Here is a 17483-nt window from a genome sequence, read left to right on the forward strand (position 1 = left end):
CCGCCCAAAAGTATGCTAGTGGAAATGCAAAACACCTAAGCGCCGGGTTAGGGGTGAGTTTAGCAGGAGCATCGTCATCCTCGGGTTGGCCTAGCTCGGCAACAGGAAGCTGACCAGCAATTGCGCAACTTATTGAGGTAGGCACTCCATGGTTATCTGCCAGATACGACGAGGCGAGCGAGTTCGGGGGCTGGCTTCGCTGGCATTTGTCTGGCACTCGGGGCGGGAGTTCAAAGTTCAGAGATGCCCGATCAACCGGTTTGCATCTGGACCAGCCTGTCTTCGACTGGACTTCAAGACCCAAGACCTTCAAGCATCCGCATCTCCTCGAGATCTTCTCGGCGGGACGTTGATCGGTTGGCCAGTCAGTTGTGTTTGAACTTTCATTCGGTCGCGTCGCGTTCGCTGTTACTCATTTCTTTTTTGGCCTTTGGTTATTTGTTGAGCCGAAAAGATCTGAGCCTTGTTTTTCGTTTTTGTGGGATTTCTGTTAAATTTGTAAAATTGTTAAAGAATTCATCGTTTTGTTGACTTTTCGTTAAATATTTGTTCAATAAAATTGTGTCTGCTATTTCGCCAACCCATTTAACCCAAGTTGGACATACAAAAAGTATGTATCTTACAGTGCAAATAAGTAACAAGTATTTACAGATTTAATTCCTTACATAATCAAGTTTGTTGATCCAGAAAGTGCAGTATTTGTAATATATAAATTGTGCATTAGAAATAAGATTTTAAATGCAATTAATTGTTCTTAAGTTCTGTAAGCTTATTGTGAAAATATACGATCAAAACTCTTTGCACTTATCTTTTGCAGGACATTCCGAGAAATCCCACCAAACGAAGAATTGACTTCAGCTGAAATTCTAATTTCACACAAAATTCTGCCCCAAAAACCCCATGTCATCGATTATCGCTTGGACTTGGCTTTGATTTTGCTAGTTCCTGAGTCCTTTTAACAGTGTGTGCTTGAGTTGACCCCCGAAATTCGCATCATGGAGCACTCGAATGGTAGTGGCAAGCCCAGCTCAGACCAGTCCGAGTCACCGCACCCACAGTCCTCGGCGATGACTGCCTCGTCGGAGGGCAGGAGCAGCAAAAGGAGGCTCTATGCCATCGAGGAGCGCGAGGAGAGCTCGCCGGTGACTGTGGGCAAGGTGGAGGCCGACCTGGCCTACGATGCGGATGTGGACGAGCTGGAGCAGCCGTCGGCCGAGCGCGAGATCATCTACGAGCTCTTCCAGCCGTGGGCACTCAGCACGTATGGCGATCAGGCCAAGACCAAGACGATAACACTGCGCAAGAAGGCGCGAATTCTCAAGGCACTCGAGGGCAAGGAGCACAGTCGCCCCGACAGCTCCAAGTTCCGCTTCTGGGTCAAGACGAAGGGTAAGTGACAGGGAATATCAAGTGGAATATCATGTGCAATATCTTTTCTTGGCAGGCTTCACTACCAATCGACCCGAGGGCTTCGAAGAGGCTCCAGGCAGTCGACGCTGCCTGAAACTGCTTCCCAGCTCGGCCATCTTGTCGGATAATCCCGGTGATGTGGACCTATTTGCCGCCTCCACCAGCAAGGGATTCGGTCGACGAACCTACCGCAAGGTGGCCTGTGTGGAGGAGTTCTTCGACATCATCTACAATGTGCACATGGAGCTGGGAGGCCGCAGTGGCATGCACGCGGGTCAGAAGCGCACCTACCGCATTGTGAGTAGAGTATGCAACATCGTTGGGATTGTATTTACTCAATATCAGCTAATTATGTTTATTCCACTTAAGTGTGCGATAGAAACCATTTCAGATTCCTTAAATATTACCTATTTATATTACTTTAAATTTATCTATTTGTTCTCCGCAGATCACTGAAACCTACGCGTTCTTGCCCCGCGAGGCGGTCACCCGCTTCCTGACCATTTGTCCCGAGTGCAAGAAGAACCTTCGCCCCTCCTCTCCATCGGGGGGCGGCAAGGACTCCGACCTGGCCGGCAACGAGAGCTCCTCCGAAGTGGAGAACTACCTCAATTACTCATCGCACACGGAGAGCTCGCTGGAGGCGGGGCCCACGGCCAAGCGCCGTCGGCACTCGAGTGCCGAAATCAAGGCCTCGATGGCCAGTGGCTTGGCTGTGGGTGCGGGAATCGCCAGCAGCACGAGTGCCACTCAGCTGGATGTCCTGTGGACTGGACTGCCCCAGAGCCGAAGCCCCAGGCCACCGCAGGCTGCGGAGGCGGCTGTTGAAACCACACCTGTTAGCGTGCCCAAGATCCGGATCAAAACGCAGTTGCAGCGTCCGCCCAGTCCGCTAGATCAGTCCCCTGCTGACCCGAAAAGCTGTCCCCAACCCCAGTCCCAAACTCAGTCCCAAACCCAGTCCCAGTCTCAGTCTCAGTGCCAATCCCAATCGCAGTCACAGTCGCAATCCCAGTCCCAGCCAAGTGGCCAGTGCTTTGATGCACAGCTGCTCAAGTCGCGGGATAATCTGCTGCGATACTATCACTTCATGAGGCGCTTCTATGCCGGCGAACCGGTTTTAGCGCCGCCCATCTACGGCAGCAGCCTGTTGCAGAGCCTCAGCTATCCAACCACCATCTCAACCGCGGCCACAGCAACCCCTACCACCCCTACCACCACTACCATCAATACCACCACTACCCCAGCCACTGGCAAGATGCTGGCCCCTCCCAAGGCCGCGACTCCGCCACCCAATCCTCCGCAGATCAAGACTTCTCCGGACAGCTTGTTGCGCGCACGCACTCCTCCCGTGGCTTCAACAGCCACCTCCGCCGCACGCAAGGATACCGCTCACACTCCGATTAATCTAACGAAATCTATATTTTCCAGCCTGAAAGCCGGACATGCACCGTCCACATCGACCCCGGTTCCACTCAAGCTGGAGCTGCCCAGTCCACCGAAGCCACTGCCGGAACTACGCATTCCCCAGCTGCGCGGCATGCCGCCTGTGGAGCTCTCCTTGCCGCTGCCGCCTTTGGACTTGGAGCGACTGAAGCCCATCACCTCCACGTACTTGCAGTTGACACGCAGCATGGGACTCAGCGATGAGGATGCCTTGCGGTTCGACAATCTGGTGAGTAAGGACTTCAAGTACTCGCTCTAGACCTAGGCGAATGTTGAGAGGCTATGATAGATTCCACTCCAGTTAGTTGAACGGAAATATCCGATCTCAAACGAGCAACCAAAGTTTTATCGAGCAATACGTTTAATTTTACCAGATTTCTTTGAAATTTACGCTATTTACACTATTGATATTGATTAACACAAAAAACGTTGTCAATCACTGGGCAGTTTTATTCCCAGCCATATATATTTGCAATTGAACGTATTATATTAAATTTGAACGCCGCTGGCGATGCGAAACCTTTATTACAATATCTCATAAGAAAAAATTCCACAAAATGTACTAATTCATACACCAATATATTTTAATATGCTATTCAGTAAACGAATCGAACAAAGGACTCAGCGAAATTCTTCAAATATTAATGCTTTTTGTAACATATTTTATGCGTAGTTGAATTTTACATAGCGCCCCAAGGAAGGCGATGCTTTTAAATTGATTTAAGCTGATTTGCTCCTTTGGCTTTAACCCGCATATTTAGAGTTAAGAAGAAATGCTTTCCCCCGATTTCCACACCATACGCAATCGCTAAAACAACACATTTTTACTAATCTAGTTTCTCTTTTCTCTGACATGCTTGGCTTATAAATGTAACCCAACTAATGCAATGCTAACGAGCGAGAAAGACACTGACAGAAAAGCACTTTTGTCGGCCGAACAACTACAACTACCGCCAGGCTGTCAGCCACACGACTACAAAGAACTGCAACCAAATCACCCATAACCAACTCATAACCAACACATTGCTTTCGGCCACCAAATGCGCTTTGCACCGAGCTGCGCACAAAATTATGCAATAGTTTTTTCGACGTGCTTTAATCAGTTTGCCGTGAAATTCGAAATTCTAATTTCGAATTGAATTTCTCGTTCCGCCCTGCGTTTTTTTTATGTATTTATGATTTTGATCTCCTAATGCTTGAATTATTTTTGGATGCAATTACTTTTTCCTTTGCTGAAATGTTTTGTTAATCAAGCTTAGTTCCCAAATGTTATTATTTTCTATTATTTGGTTGATTTTTTATTATTATTATCCCAATTATATTTTTATATTTCTCCTTTCTCTTTATTTTTTACAGCTCAGTTGTTAGCGAGAACAAAAAATTGTTTGTCATAAATTAGCTATACAAAACTATTAATGCTTTTTAATTAATTTGGCCAGCGATCTGAAAATAAAGAATTATTAATTTCCCAAAATGTATCCATGTATGCGAGTAGCTTTTGAATAATTTAGAGCGCTTTGTAGTTCCTTATATACCTATATTTACAGTTGCTTGTATATAAACAAACAGGTAAGTTCGCACATATAGGCATTCCACCATTTCAATTGAGCTGAAAACTATATATCAACTCGTACTCCCTTATCAATCTCCCACCTATATAAAGGTCATATTTCAGTGATAGATTTACTTAGAACTTGTATTATATTTTCTGGGTTTGCCCCGGCTGATAAGCTCATTTATTTAACTGCGCTCTGGGTTTATAAGCATTGTTTACAAAATAACGCGAAATTGTCTATATAAAATTAATATTATTTAAAACGAGCTATTTACTTGGTCGGCTTTTGCTGCTGCGGACCTTCCTGAGTTCCTTTGACGGAGCTTAGAACAAATCGGGCGGTTAGGATTCTACCGTTCTTATCCACAATCGTCTTGACCACTTCTCCATTCGAGTTCTCGATCTCCGAGGCACTCAGATCCACTTGGTTCAAGAAATCATCAATGACCTGGTCCGATCCGCCGGCTCCTGCTGCTCCTCCTGCCAGGGTGGGCAGGGGCACAGAAGTCCGCTGGGTGGTGGGGGTTGAGTCAATCACTGGCACAAAGACGGGGGCTCCCTGACTTGGGTACATCGTTCCCGAACGATGTACAGAGTTGGACTCAGTAGGTGCAGTGCGAGATGGGGTGAAGGATGCAGTGTTCGGATTGGAGTCTGTGTGGATTGGACCAGGCTCTTCTGAGATGTCGGGGAATGTCTGCTTGAACACATTGCTTCCTGGGAGCAGAGTGCCGCTGTAAGATCTCGTTGTGATGGTCACCTTTCGTCCCAAGTTATCCGTTTCCGTCCTAGTTGTAACTTTCGGAGTCACTCCCGATGGCAGCTCCCACTCCCAGTTCGGGAACAATGCAGGCCTCGGGAAACCCGTGCCAAATCCATTAGTTTCAAAATTACCAGTCCCGAAACTAGATTCTCCAATGGGACGGAGCTGATGCCCTGGACGCGGCACATACTCCCACTCTTCCCGGGGCTTGGAGGCGGAATTATCCTCCAGCCTAGCAGGCAGTGTGCTCTCAACTACCCTGTGCCTTGCAATCCCTCTGCCATCCGGACTTAGCTCATAGGTCACAGTGGTGACATGTCCAGCGTCGTTTTGGTTTCTGATAACCAGCGGCTGCCTGCTGTTCCACAATTCCCGCAAGCCAACTTCATCCAAATCCACTTCCCTGGCCGCTTTTATAAGTTCCTGACTCGGTCCTGCGGAAACGGAAGTCGCTGCTGATCGCTGTGAGCGGAAGATGAGGTCAGTTTCCGATTTCTGGGGATTTCCATGACCTAGCTCCAGTTTCAGGAGCAGCAAGCTGGCACAGATTGCCAGTATATAAGAGCACTGCATTCTTGATCTTTCCGCGTCACTTGTGAAGACTTCGATCGCCAGAATCGAACTGATTTCAAAATTCAAGTCGACTAGGCTCATCGCTTCTGTTCGCAGTGGCTACTCTAAGGTTATCAACAGCTCTTATCAAAGAGTGCAAATATATTTTACTTTCATAAAAACACAGCTTCTTTTATAAGTTTGTTATAAACAGTTTTTCCTGGATTCTGGAAATTCTCTCTGTTAAATTGGTTTTAGAAATTGAATCATTCTATAATGAACAAGAAATTCCGATATAAGTTTTCAATACTTTTGGTTATATATTATTTTGATACTAGAAGAAGATACATAGGGGGTAAACCTAAATTTATTCATATTATTTATACTAATCTTGTTAAGCTGTTGACTTTAAGTTTCTTATATTTTTCGTTCACTTTTTCTGTATATGTATATCATCTCGTAGTGTGGCTTTCTAGTTCGCCACACGCTCTTGCCCTTTGTCATTCTCACTCAGAGCAAAACTGACACTTAGAACTCGTCCTTGTTTGTCCACGATTGTGGTGACCAACTGGCCATCCTCCTCCTTGATGTCCGCGACAGTGAGATCCACCTTTGCCAAAAAGTCATCAATTACCGGGTCAGATCCATTGCCTTTGGGTGCAACCGTGGGCAGTGGGACCGAACTTCGCTCGGTTGATGTTGGATCCGGGACTGGAACCCATATGGGCTGCGTATCATCCAGGTTTGGGGGTGTCATAGGTGCCATAGGCCGCTGTGGTGAAGGTGGGTTTGGAGGTGTCAGGGTGGGCGTGGGTGCCATAGGCCGCTGTGGTGAAGGTGGGTTTGAAGGTGTCAGGGTGGGCGTGGGTGCCATAGGCCGCTGTGGTGAAGGTGGGTTTGGCGGCCTTCTATCATTTCCGGTTCCTATGGGGAATGCGTTCATTGCCCTTGGGGAAGTCTTGAGGTCCTAAGTTCCTTTCATCCTGCTCCTTCAACCAGGGATTTCCTCGGCAAGGATAATTCGCAGGACGATCTACTCCGGGAGGAATAAATTGCGAACCCAATTGCATGATATTAAAGTCATAGAGAAATTCGAATAACGATTGCCACTGGCATAATAGAAATTCCAGATTGCCTCGATTGTGTGGGAACATGACTTGCGTTTTCCTTGACAGCCTTTCGTTGTGACTCAACTCGAAGATATTCCTAATCACCACACCGCTCGGTATAGTTTCTGAGACAATCCACGGCTTTCTATTGAGCCGCATATTATTTACTACTTCTTCATTCAGGTTCCAACGCCTAGCCTGTGCGTACACAGAAGGGGGGAGTGCACTGCCCACAGGTGAAGTTGCTCCCATCTATAAATGGCAAAATAGTATTACTTTCCGGATGGTGGGAAATTTAGTGACTTACCTGTAAGTGGAGAAGCACGCTAGTGCAGATAATCAGAAGACTTTCGAACCTCATTCTCGCTTTTTAACCGGAACTTGCGACCGCTCCGAGTGCTTTGTTCAAACTGAACTGTGTTCCGCCAGCATAGCACTCAATTTACGATCGATGCTGATCTCGCTGTATATATATATATATAGATTTATTCTTAAAGAGTCACGTTTTCAGCTGCTTACTCAGGGGCTCACGTCTTTTCGAAAGGAACTTTAAACTAAATGGGGGCTTTGCTTTTAGATTCGGAAACAAAATCAACAACAATAAATCAAAAGACAAAACTGCTATGGAAATAAACAAAATTATTAATATCACGTAACCTTATCACGTAAGAGAAGTTTTGAATGAACTGGGAATTGTTTTGGCCTGCATATACGTCTGTCATTCCCCAGCAGAACAGACCGGTTTTTGCAGTTCATATTGAGCACAATTTTTACATGAAAAACAAGTCACTTCGCTCTCGACCTTAAAACTCATCATCCAGCTATATGATTCTACTGAGCCATTAAGAATAGTTCAGAACTGCGAGTTAAATGTGAGATAGTTTCCCCTGATTCGTTAAATGAGTATTCATAATCTTAAAATAAAACATCTGGCTTTACCCGCGAATGCAAATTGCTAATCAGCGCCAATAAAATTGTAGTTATAAGGCTTTGGGTTTTCATCATTGCAAAGTGTGCATCCCAAGCTATTGATAGCGGTAGCAATAATTCAGGAAGCTGTTTTCTTTTTGGTTAATAAACTTCCGTGTATAGACTTACTGATTACAAATAAGACTTTGTAGCTTTGATCTTAAGGAGCATGCAGCATAAAACATTTCATATTGCCGAAAAGGTTTAGCATATGGCAAAACAGTATTGTCAGTTGAATAATATTGTAATACTTCGTAGCGGCAATCAGCAGCAAGGTACTGCGAAATTCAAATCTTTCCATCAAGTGAGTTTCCAAACAGCAGTTAAAACGAACGACATGTTATTACGACATGAACAAAATAAAAGTGTAGCTCTTGTTCCATTGCTATTCGGTGGGAAAGAGCCTGAGTATGGGTGCCGGAGATAGGATATTGAAGATGGAGCTCCACCGATAGGATGGAATTATATAGACCCGGGGACTGGGAGGTTACGGTCCAGCAACAGTCGCTGAATGGTGCAGCAGCGGGACCGGACTTCGGTCATGACCATGCAGGATTTACGCTAAAAAGACGCCATAAACCTTGAATGCCAACAGAGCGGAGGAAAAAAGGGACCGAAATTGGAATTTGATAGACGCCCGGTCCTCTGGTCCTTGTTCTGGTTGTTCTGCTCCCAGGTTCGTGGCCCCGTGGCTGCTCCCCATCCTGGTCGGAGTCCTTGCTCAGAGCGCAGAGCTCGCAGGCCGTTGCACGTATCCCCAAACCCTTTTCGTCCTTTTGCACGGGCGGGGGCAGGCAAGGCGAGTATTGACGACTTTTTAAAAGGGTCGAACGAGCGGCGACGCTGTCAGGGACACAGGGGTGTGGGGGCTAAAGCCAGGACGAACTTGGCTTAGGGGGCAGGGAGGAAGGAAGGGAGGAAGGCCGAGGAGCGAGGGCTGCGTTGGCGCGTGCTATAAACCAACCGATTTTAACGCTTTGCAGGTGGGGCAAAGTGAGGAGAAGGTGTCGGCGAGGAGGCGGTGATTGGGTGGCCGGCCAAAGTTATAAAACTTTACAGTTAACTAGGCTTGGCAATCAAGCTAAAAGCAAAGGCGTCGTCCTCGTCCTCGTGCATGTCCTGTTGCTACCACGGCTCCTGTTCGGAGTCCCGGCTGGCGCCATCTAGCGACAGTTGCCGCAGCCAGGCGACTTCACGCCCCTTCCCCTTCCCCGCCCCGATCCGATCCGAAAAAAACGAGGCAACAACTAGTCCGGACCCCTCTAAATGTGAACAGGTCAACACCCACTTGACCGTATGTGGGCGTAGGATGTGTGAGTGTTCGTCCTCCGAGTCCTCGTCCCAGTTGGGTGAGTCAGTTTGGGTCTCCCACACCCGAAATCGCAGCGCCGTCCACAAATCCTCCACCACCAAAGGGTTTGGCTTGACCAATGCTCCGTGAGTGTGTCCAAATAGCTTTTGCTGTTTTTTAGCCGCTTCGTTTCAGATATTGTCATTCGGTGCGGCACATTTTTCGAACTGCATTTTTTCTGTGGAGGTAGGAATCTAGTTAGGCATCTAGTTAGTTTCGAGAAGCTGCGTAAATTGTTTAGGTAATCTGAATATTGCACATATTGTGTTATCGTGCTAGAAGTGTAATTCCTTCGAAATTTTCTAGTTTTTTCATAAACCAAATCACCTAGAACGAAAAAGCGAAGAGTCTTCTATTTGCACTGAACATTAATATGTTTTTAATAATATTTTTAACGTTTCTACAAATGGTAATCAGAGTACTTTACAAATATATTTCAATGTAAGTTTAAGGTATTAAAATGGCTTATTGATTAATTTTCTTTTGAGATCTTAGCAGTCTTTGGTGTATTTCAAATATATATACATTTTTTCCTTTTATATATACCTTTTAGATCCGAACTTTATGTAAAACCCATCTTAGTGCTGGGGGACTGTGAAAAAATGGAAAGCCAGCAGCAATGGGCACACACCCACCCCCAAGAGGGAGTCGTCCTTTTCGCATGCCCACTGCCACACACCCAGCTCTAAGCCCAGGTCCCTAGTCCCAGTCCCAGTCCCAGTCCCAATCCCAGTCTCAGAACCCGAACTAACCTCAAAAACTGGGGACCGGAGCGACTGTCTGTCAGGCGGTCGATGGGCGGGGAACGGAGTTTTAGTGCCTCTGGAACATGGGTCGGGCACTTCTTCATTAATTTTCATGGCGGCACAAGAACAATGCCACGCCCCACCCGCCCCGCGACGCGGAGGAAGCGGAATTGCTGGAGCGGCGAAAGCGAAAAAAAGTTTCTCCAGCTCGGACCGAAGTTGTGGGTGTGTTTTGTGCAAATGAGTGAAGGTGGAGACGCGTTTCTCGTCCTTTTTCCCCTGTATCTGTGTGGGTGTATCTCCACAGCTCTCTGTGTGTGGGTGTGTGTGTGTGTGGGTTGATTACTTTCAGTTTAGGTGCCCGGCCAAGTCGCCACCCTGCCGAAAGCCCCCACCCACAGAGCAGCCCTTCGAAAAGGGACTTCTGAAGGCACAAACGCATTTTTATGTTTGCTCGCCTGCCCGTCGTCTAGCGGTCCTTATTCTCTTCCCTTTTTTATCGTTGGCAGGATGCGAAGCCCTTTTCTGCCCCAGACCCTTCCAGAGATGTGGCGAATGGTGTGGCGAGGGGTTAGATGGTCTGTCTGCCTTCGATGTCTGGCCCTGGTCTTGGTCCTGGTCCTGGAAAAATTGCAATTTTCTCGGAGGAAAAAAGGCAAGACAACGTCTTGGAGTCGCTTTGACATGACCAGGGACCAGTTACCCCTGCGTCCGCCGCTCCTCTAGGGTTGTTCTAATGAATTTCCGTCCAGGCAACTGGGCAGCAGCAGCATCCCTGGAAAAATGGGAAACATAAGAGAGAAGAGCGAAGAGCGAACAAAAAAAAACAATTAAAGTAGGATTTGGCCGAAAGAATGGGCAAACGCACCCATAATCATAATTGCGCGCCCGAAAGTTGTCGATTCTTCAGCCGTCCCTCGTCCCTCCTTCGAAGCGCCAACAATCGACCCCTTTTCCTTCTAATTGTCAGTCCCCCCTTGCTTAATTGTCCACTGGGCCCCCAACTGGTTTCCTTTTCAAAGCTCGCCTGTTCTGCATTCAGGGTTTTTCGAAAATTTTCACTTGCTTTTAATTTGTCAATTCGGTTGGAGTTTTCCTAGCTGGGCATTCTACCCGTCTTTGTCCATTTTTTCTATCATCTCTAGTCCTGGACAGTTTTCCTGTTTGCTGATGAGTTGTCGAACATGGTGGCAATTACTTATTTTGGCTAGCCTCGGGACTTGCGTTTTAATTACGTGACGTATTTGAATAAGTGCTGCGTTTATGACAGGGATTGAAGGGAGATTAATTGGGAAGTGGCTTCAGTTTCTTCTTCAATCCTTATCGCTCCTTCGAAGGACTCTCTGATGCTGTTTCTTAGTTCCTTTGTTTGGGTGCACAATCAATAGGTCTTATGTTCTTTCAACACTAATTTTATACTTTTCACTTATTAAAAAATCTCATTGGGTTTATATAGCAATGTCCTTAAGGGTGAATTAACTTTTGTTAATATTTAATCTTGTACTTTTGGTTTGCAGAATTAATTTTGTTTTGTTTTGTGGGATCGGTCCATTTTACCCGAAAAAAGTCTTTGGACTTTTTAGAACTTTATGAAAAGATATAAGCGCAACTATTAACCAATAGGCAAAAGGTCCTTGTGAACAGAATACACGGCTTTAACGTTAAAGAGCCTTTTCTCTCAGGACTCAATATCCCCAATCAAGAGTCCATCGGGGGCAAAAAACAATTTGACTCCAATTACCGACACACTAAAAAGATGCACCGAGGGGGGACAAGGAAAGTAAAAAAGAAAATATCCATTGCGACCGATTGAACTTCCGATGCAACGAACGACAAAGCGGCAACATCTAAAGGAAGGAACGATGCCGTTGATGGCAAATAAACAAAAGATTAAGCCCAGACAATAGTTAACAAACCGCATCAAAGGGGAAACCGGAAGCGGGAAAAAGACAGCAACAATCAAATAATGAATTCCTTTGGCAAACGACAAATTGATAAATTAAACGCCACTTACGGCCGTATGGCCACACATACACACATACATACGAGCCGGAAGAAAGTGGAAAAAGAAAGCAAAATAACGGCAAGGACACGCAGTGCAAAAACGGGAGCAACAACAACCGCAAAGTGCACGCAAATTGAGGCGGCAATAAAAAACAATATAAACAAGCAGCGTCAGAAAATAAAAGCAAAAATAAAAGTCAAAGGACTCGTACTCACACACACACACACACACTCATCTAGCAGCGCGCTCGCACTTGCATACTCACAAGCACACACTCACATTGAGGCCAGACGAAAAAAATAGAAGCAAAACAATTAACGTCCTTGACGAAAATGTATTTTTTATTCCATTTTATTTTGCCGGCATCGAAAAAAGCTAAAAAACGAACAAGTTGAAAAGTTGAGCCGTGTGCGGCATAATAAAAGCACAAAAAGCCAAACGACCAAGAAAATTATCCCCCGGAAAATGGGAAAAATGTGGAGGTGCAGGGGGGGAAGGTGCCGGGTGGTCAGGTGGGCGAGGAAGACGCACAAAAGAAGACAGGAAAGAGCAAAGTGGAGGCAAAACAAACAAATAAGCAAACAAGTCGAGAGAAGCCGACAATGGGAGAGAGTGCCGAGAGAAGATGATGTTCACAGCCTAAAGGCTAGGGGCACACACACACAAGTAGCAGTCCAAGCACAACAAACACACACTCACAGTCACACATGTGAGCGGCGGAAAAGAAATGCGAAGGCAAAAGTGTTTGGAGGCGGCGGCAGACAAAAAACAAGCAGCACGAACTAGAAAGCGAGCAACAACAGAAAAAAGAACTGAATGACAATGGAGGAGGCAGAGAAGCAACAGACACAACCACTTGTTGAGTCACCGCGCTCACACACACACACCCAGGCAGCCAGCCAGCCATACACGCATTCGAGGAGAGAGTCCTGCAGCTCAAGCGGAAATGCAAATAAACAAACACGAGGCGAGAAACGAGGACGAAAAGGAGCAAAGAGCAACTCGCGACGACGACAACGACAACGACAACGAAAACGACGATGAGCGGCTTTGCCATTGTATTGGTGGCCCGCTCTCGCTCTCTTACTCGCCACCAACACACTCTCACCCACACACACACGCATGCCTTTGAATAATATTATGGAGGATCCTGACTTTCAACGCTTTTTTCCGTTTTTCTTGGCCATAAAAAAAGTAGCAACAAAACACTCAACAAAATGAAAACAAGAAAACAATCGAAAAATAAACAGCAACAACAACAGCAGCGTCGACGGGCAAGCGGATGCAAAACTCAACGAGCGAAAGTTGGCAAAGGAATTTACGACTTTCGGCGAAATCAATTCGAAAGTGGAGCAGAAACAGCAGACAGCAACAAAAGGATCAAATAAAATAAAAGCTAAAAACCAGACAAAGGGGGTCGTGCATGGTAAGATATTTCTTTTCTATTTGCATATTCGACTAGGGGATAAAGGATTTTCGCATCATATTTTTTGCCCGTTTGTTGGCCAAATTTTTTGATTTATCAAGCGAGTCAGTTTTGCGGTTGACGCGAAGTCCTTTTTATTGCTGCATTTGGTACGACCGATTGATTGCGCTGTAATTGCTTTTTATTGAATTGAAATGGCGCTGAAAACTGCGAGCTCGAAATAGGAAGATTTATAGATTAAAAGATTGTGTTTTCATACTAGTTTAACTCGGTACTAAAACAAGTTCCAATGAAATGTTTCATGTTTTTACTGATATACCAATTCTTTAAGCTATTCTTTACCGTGGAAATCATAAAACTTCTGCTATACTTATCTTGAAGCGAATGAATAAGTAAATATCATTTTGGCAACCCGCTCAAAAACCGTGCAATTAAAATGGCTTAGCTAATTGCCTTTAATCCCAACACAAAGATCAAAATAACAAGAGTCTGCACTCTTCAATCGATTTTCGTTGGGATTTTGTTTTTGCAAAGGAAAAGGCATTGAACATTCCCCCAAAGATGCCGCACGCACAAAGACGAATGCATAGAGACCAGAACTTGAATTATATTTTGCAACTAATTTATAAACTGAACGCATCTCCTCCTCCGACCTATTCGTCCTGTCTCTCTCCCTCTCTCTTATGCTCTCGCTTGCTCGCTCACTCCTTCGCCGGCGCAGACATTTCGAAGAAAATGCATTGATTATGCATGCGTAAAGCCCAAAACTCAACTGTGGGTGCATAACTCTGCCCCGAACCCAGTCCTTTGATCCAACGCACTGCCAGAGGAGGTGCGGTGGCTTTCAAGTAAAAAGATAAGACAGCACTATGCAGACTTCCATCTCCGTTTCTCTCGCATCGCATCGCCCCATGCTCTGCAGCTGGCCAAATGTCGTAAGACTTTCCCAGTCTGTGGAATGGCTTTTCCACTACGACTCCCGATTTCCCAGCTACCCAACTACCCAGCTGCCCAACTGCCCAACTACTCAGCTACCGACATGTGCTGCTGAATTTTCTTCAAAATTTTGCTCTGCCTGGATCCTTTTGTGTGTCCTGTGCAAATTAAAAGCATTTATATATGTATGTGTTTGTGGGCGACCCCTTGGGTGAAATTACGGTCCTTACCCCTTTCCCCTTGCCGCCCCCCTACCGCCCCTTTCCGCACTCAAACGAATTATGCACAAACGACGTTCGTCCAACATTGCGTATACGTAACACACTACTGTGGGCCAAGTGTTGCTGCGCGCGTGTGTGTGTTGATTAGATTTTCTTGCAAGAAAACTGACCAAAGAGTTTCCCATACATCAGTTGACCACATACGCACGCACACACAGGCACACACATGCACACACACGCACACATTGCCAGTTATATAGAAAGAGAGAGATTTGCACTTTTGCTTGTAAGAATTTTCGGGGACTCGTCGTGCAGCTGTATGCTTGTATTTTAAGAAGCTGACCGCACACTTACACCCATCGCACCCACAAGTGCATATGCAACACCCACCCATGCACACTCGCACACACACGCACACCCACACACTACGGCAAACCGCATGCAGCTGCAACAGCTTCCGTTCACCACCCCACATGGCCGCCCGAAAAGTTTTCGTTTTGCCTTCTTGGACTTTGCCTAATGCACATTTTTGCATTTTGCTCTAGACAGAGTCGGCATGCGGATTGAGGATTGCCAGAGCGAGAGGGTCTAATTTCTTATTATTGAGCAAGTGAGAGGGAGAGCGAGTGCAAGTGTGTGCGAAGGCCGAGGCCAGAGCGAGACAGCCATAGGTACGAAGAAAGTGCACTAAAGTTTTTGGGTGCCGGGCATAATGATTCAAGACCTGGTTTGGGTGTTATGTGCATCAATTGCTGACTGGGCACAACTAAATCCCATTTTTTTCTCCTTTCCTTACCGCATTTAATTGTTATCCCAATTGTGAAGGCCATCAAGGAGGGCAGAGGGAATACAACCCCTAAGAATGAGCATATCTAAGCAATTTTCATTTTCTCGCTTAAACTTAAACAAACATCTTAATGTCTTACATTATGTTTTGCCATTCTAATCCCACCATTAAGCCTAGAACTCTTTCCCCCGCACAGTCCATGAGTTTCAATAAGTTTCTGTTCAATTGGGTAAAAACTTCTGACGAAATGCAAATTAATGGAAAATTTCGCATAAATACGAAGAAAGGCGCCTATCAAAAAACACGCAAATTGCTCATTTATGTATAGAAGATGCCGATGCCACACCCCAAGCGCCCAATGAGTTGCATTTATATTTTCGTTGCAAGATCTTAAGACATTTGCAAGGACCACAATATCTCTGATACCAAACCTCCCACCTCCAAACCACCTCGAATTGAAAAGTGATACATAGAGAGCGAGCGAGAGAGATTGAGGGCTAGAAAGAGACCGAAAAATCGCACGTGTGTTGGTCGAAAATTTTAATCAAAATTTATCTTAAGAAAAATGGATTTCCCCCTTGAGCGTGGGTGTGTGCGTTGCTCAGTGTGGGTGTGTGTGAGTGCGGGTGTGTGTGTGTGTGTGTGTGTGTGAGTGAGATGACGGCTGAAGCAACAAGGCCTACAAATCGATAGCTTTGCCTGCTTTTAGGCCTTAAGACTGCAGGCCTGCTGGATTTTTCGAGAAGAAGGCTTGCGAATAATGACTCGTAAGGAGGATATGCTCCAGCTGAAGGTGTCATTTTATCTGTCATGTTTTCGACATAATATGGTAATGATTGTGGACCCCGCAGTCCTTTGCTGCTGCTCTCGCAAATCCTTTGGCGGCAAGGAGCCTCCTTCGATTGTCTGATTGGGACAGGCGGGCGGGCGTACTCCCAGTTTCCTCGCCCAAAATAGTGCGTAACTCACACCTGTTTACAAAGGCTTGCCCTGTGTGGTCCTGTGGGGCTCGGCCAGGTTGGACGAGGGTTAGGGACATCGTTCTGGTTCTGGTTCTGGTCCTGGGCCTGTGCGTGTCGCCTTTGTTCTGCGATGATGCATCGTCGTCATTATGATTTTCTATATATTGTGTGAGCGGCGGGCGGTGAGGGCGTGGGCGTGGGTGCTGTGTTTGTATATAATTTTCCACATATAAATATGCACATGGGCCTCTGTCTCTCTGTCTCCTCCACGCATCGACAGAACATCCGTTCGGTTTTCCCCCTCTGCTTTTCCCACCCGCTGTTTGTGTGCGTTTGCGGGCATGTGTGTGCGTGTAGGTGTGTGTGTGAGCAATTATGTGTGCTTTATGTTTGTGTACTCGATTCTTTTTTCGCTGGATGTATAATGTTTTTATTGCATTTCTGTGTACAGGTTTTTAGCGATGGAACCCTGACTGCACATATGCCTATACGGCTATTCAATTAAACGCATTAACTTGATTTTCAATTAACTTTCAATATGACCGCAGCAAGAGATTTTTCATGCTCTGCTTCTAGGAATTATTGGGAAAGATGATGCGGCAAAAGGGTTCACAAACTTTGTGAGTTATTATTGTGATATCGTATGATATGCGCTTAATATGATTAATGGCGTGTGAAGTGGCAGATCAAACAGATCGGTGCTCTGCACAAGCAGAAGAACACAGCACCTGATGGAAATGCATTTTAATTATGTATATTCAAACTGGTAATTCATAGGGAAATCAATTACACGTGGCTGTGTGTGCATTTCCTAACATTATTTTAATTTCAAAATAGCTTCTTACACATGTAAATTATTTAAATTATTTCAATTTACACATTTAAATATTATTCGTTTTTTGCAAATAAAAAAGGGGAGAGTAATTGCAAGGGAGAATGTAATTATACAAGTTACTCGTAGAGTAAAAGGGTATACTATATTAGTTAATAAGTAAGTAACTTGTAAAAGAAAGAGTGTCTGACCGTATAAGGTATATACATTCCTGGTCCGGATCAATAGCCAAGTCGACTTGGCCATGTCCGTTTGTCCGTCCGTATGAACGACGAAATCTCAGAACTATGAAAGCAGAATGGTTGGACATGCCACAAACCGGAAAATGTAATGCCACAACCTTTATAAATATTTGATATATTTTATTTTTTATGAGTCTTATCTTATAACATATAACTTTTTTTCACGCCCAC

The 17483-nt window shown here is 45.5% G+C and overlaps 3 protein-coding genes across 4 annotated transcripts in view; 1 reads left to right on the forward strand and 2 right to left on the reverse strand.

The window, feature by feature from the left end:
* The first annotated feature begins 995 nt into the window (after positions 1-995).
* Positions 996-17483, forward strand: part of LOC122626220 (mucin-5AC) — a 57247-nt gene continuing 40759 nt past the window's right edge. Inside the window, exons 1-4 of one of the 2 annotated variants that reach the window (XM_043806394.1) lie at positions 996-1389; positions 1445-1707; positions 1859-3085; positions 3693-3860. In XM_043806394.1, coding sequence (XP_043662329.1) covers positions 996-1389; positions 1445-1707; positions 1859-3085; positions 3693-3860 — 2052 coding nt within the window. Of the gene's footprint in view, positions 1390-1444; positions 1708-1858; positions 3086-3692; positions 3861-17483 lie in introns of those variants that run through there. The other variant, XM_043806393.1, reaches the window with a different exon arrangement.
* On the reverse strand, positions 4556-5800 carry LOC122626221. Its single transcript, XM_043806395.1, has one exon. The coding sequence runs from the start codon at positions 5745-5747 to the stop codon at positions 4683-4685; it is 1065 nt and encodes a 354-aa protein (XP_043662330.1). The 5' UTR covers positions 5748-5800; the 3' UTR covers positions 4556-4682.
* Positions 6078-7298, reverse strand: LOC122626223 (leucine-rich repeat extensin-like protein 6). Its single transcript, XM_043806396.1, is given in 3 exon segments — positions 6078-6649; positions 6651-7087; positions 7143-7298. Coding segments are annotated over 3 exon segments (942 nt in total). The 5' UTR covers positions 7197-7298; the 3' UTR covers positions 6078-6198.

Source organism: Drosophila teissieri, chromosome 2L (genome assembly GCF_016746235.2).
Source record: "Drosophila teissieri strain GT53w chromosome 2L, Prin_Dtei_1.1, whole genome shotgun sequence".
Taxonomy (NCBI): Eukaryota; Metazoa; Arthropoda; class Insecta; order Diptera; family Drosophilidae; genus Drosophila; species Drosophila teissieri.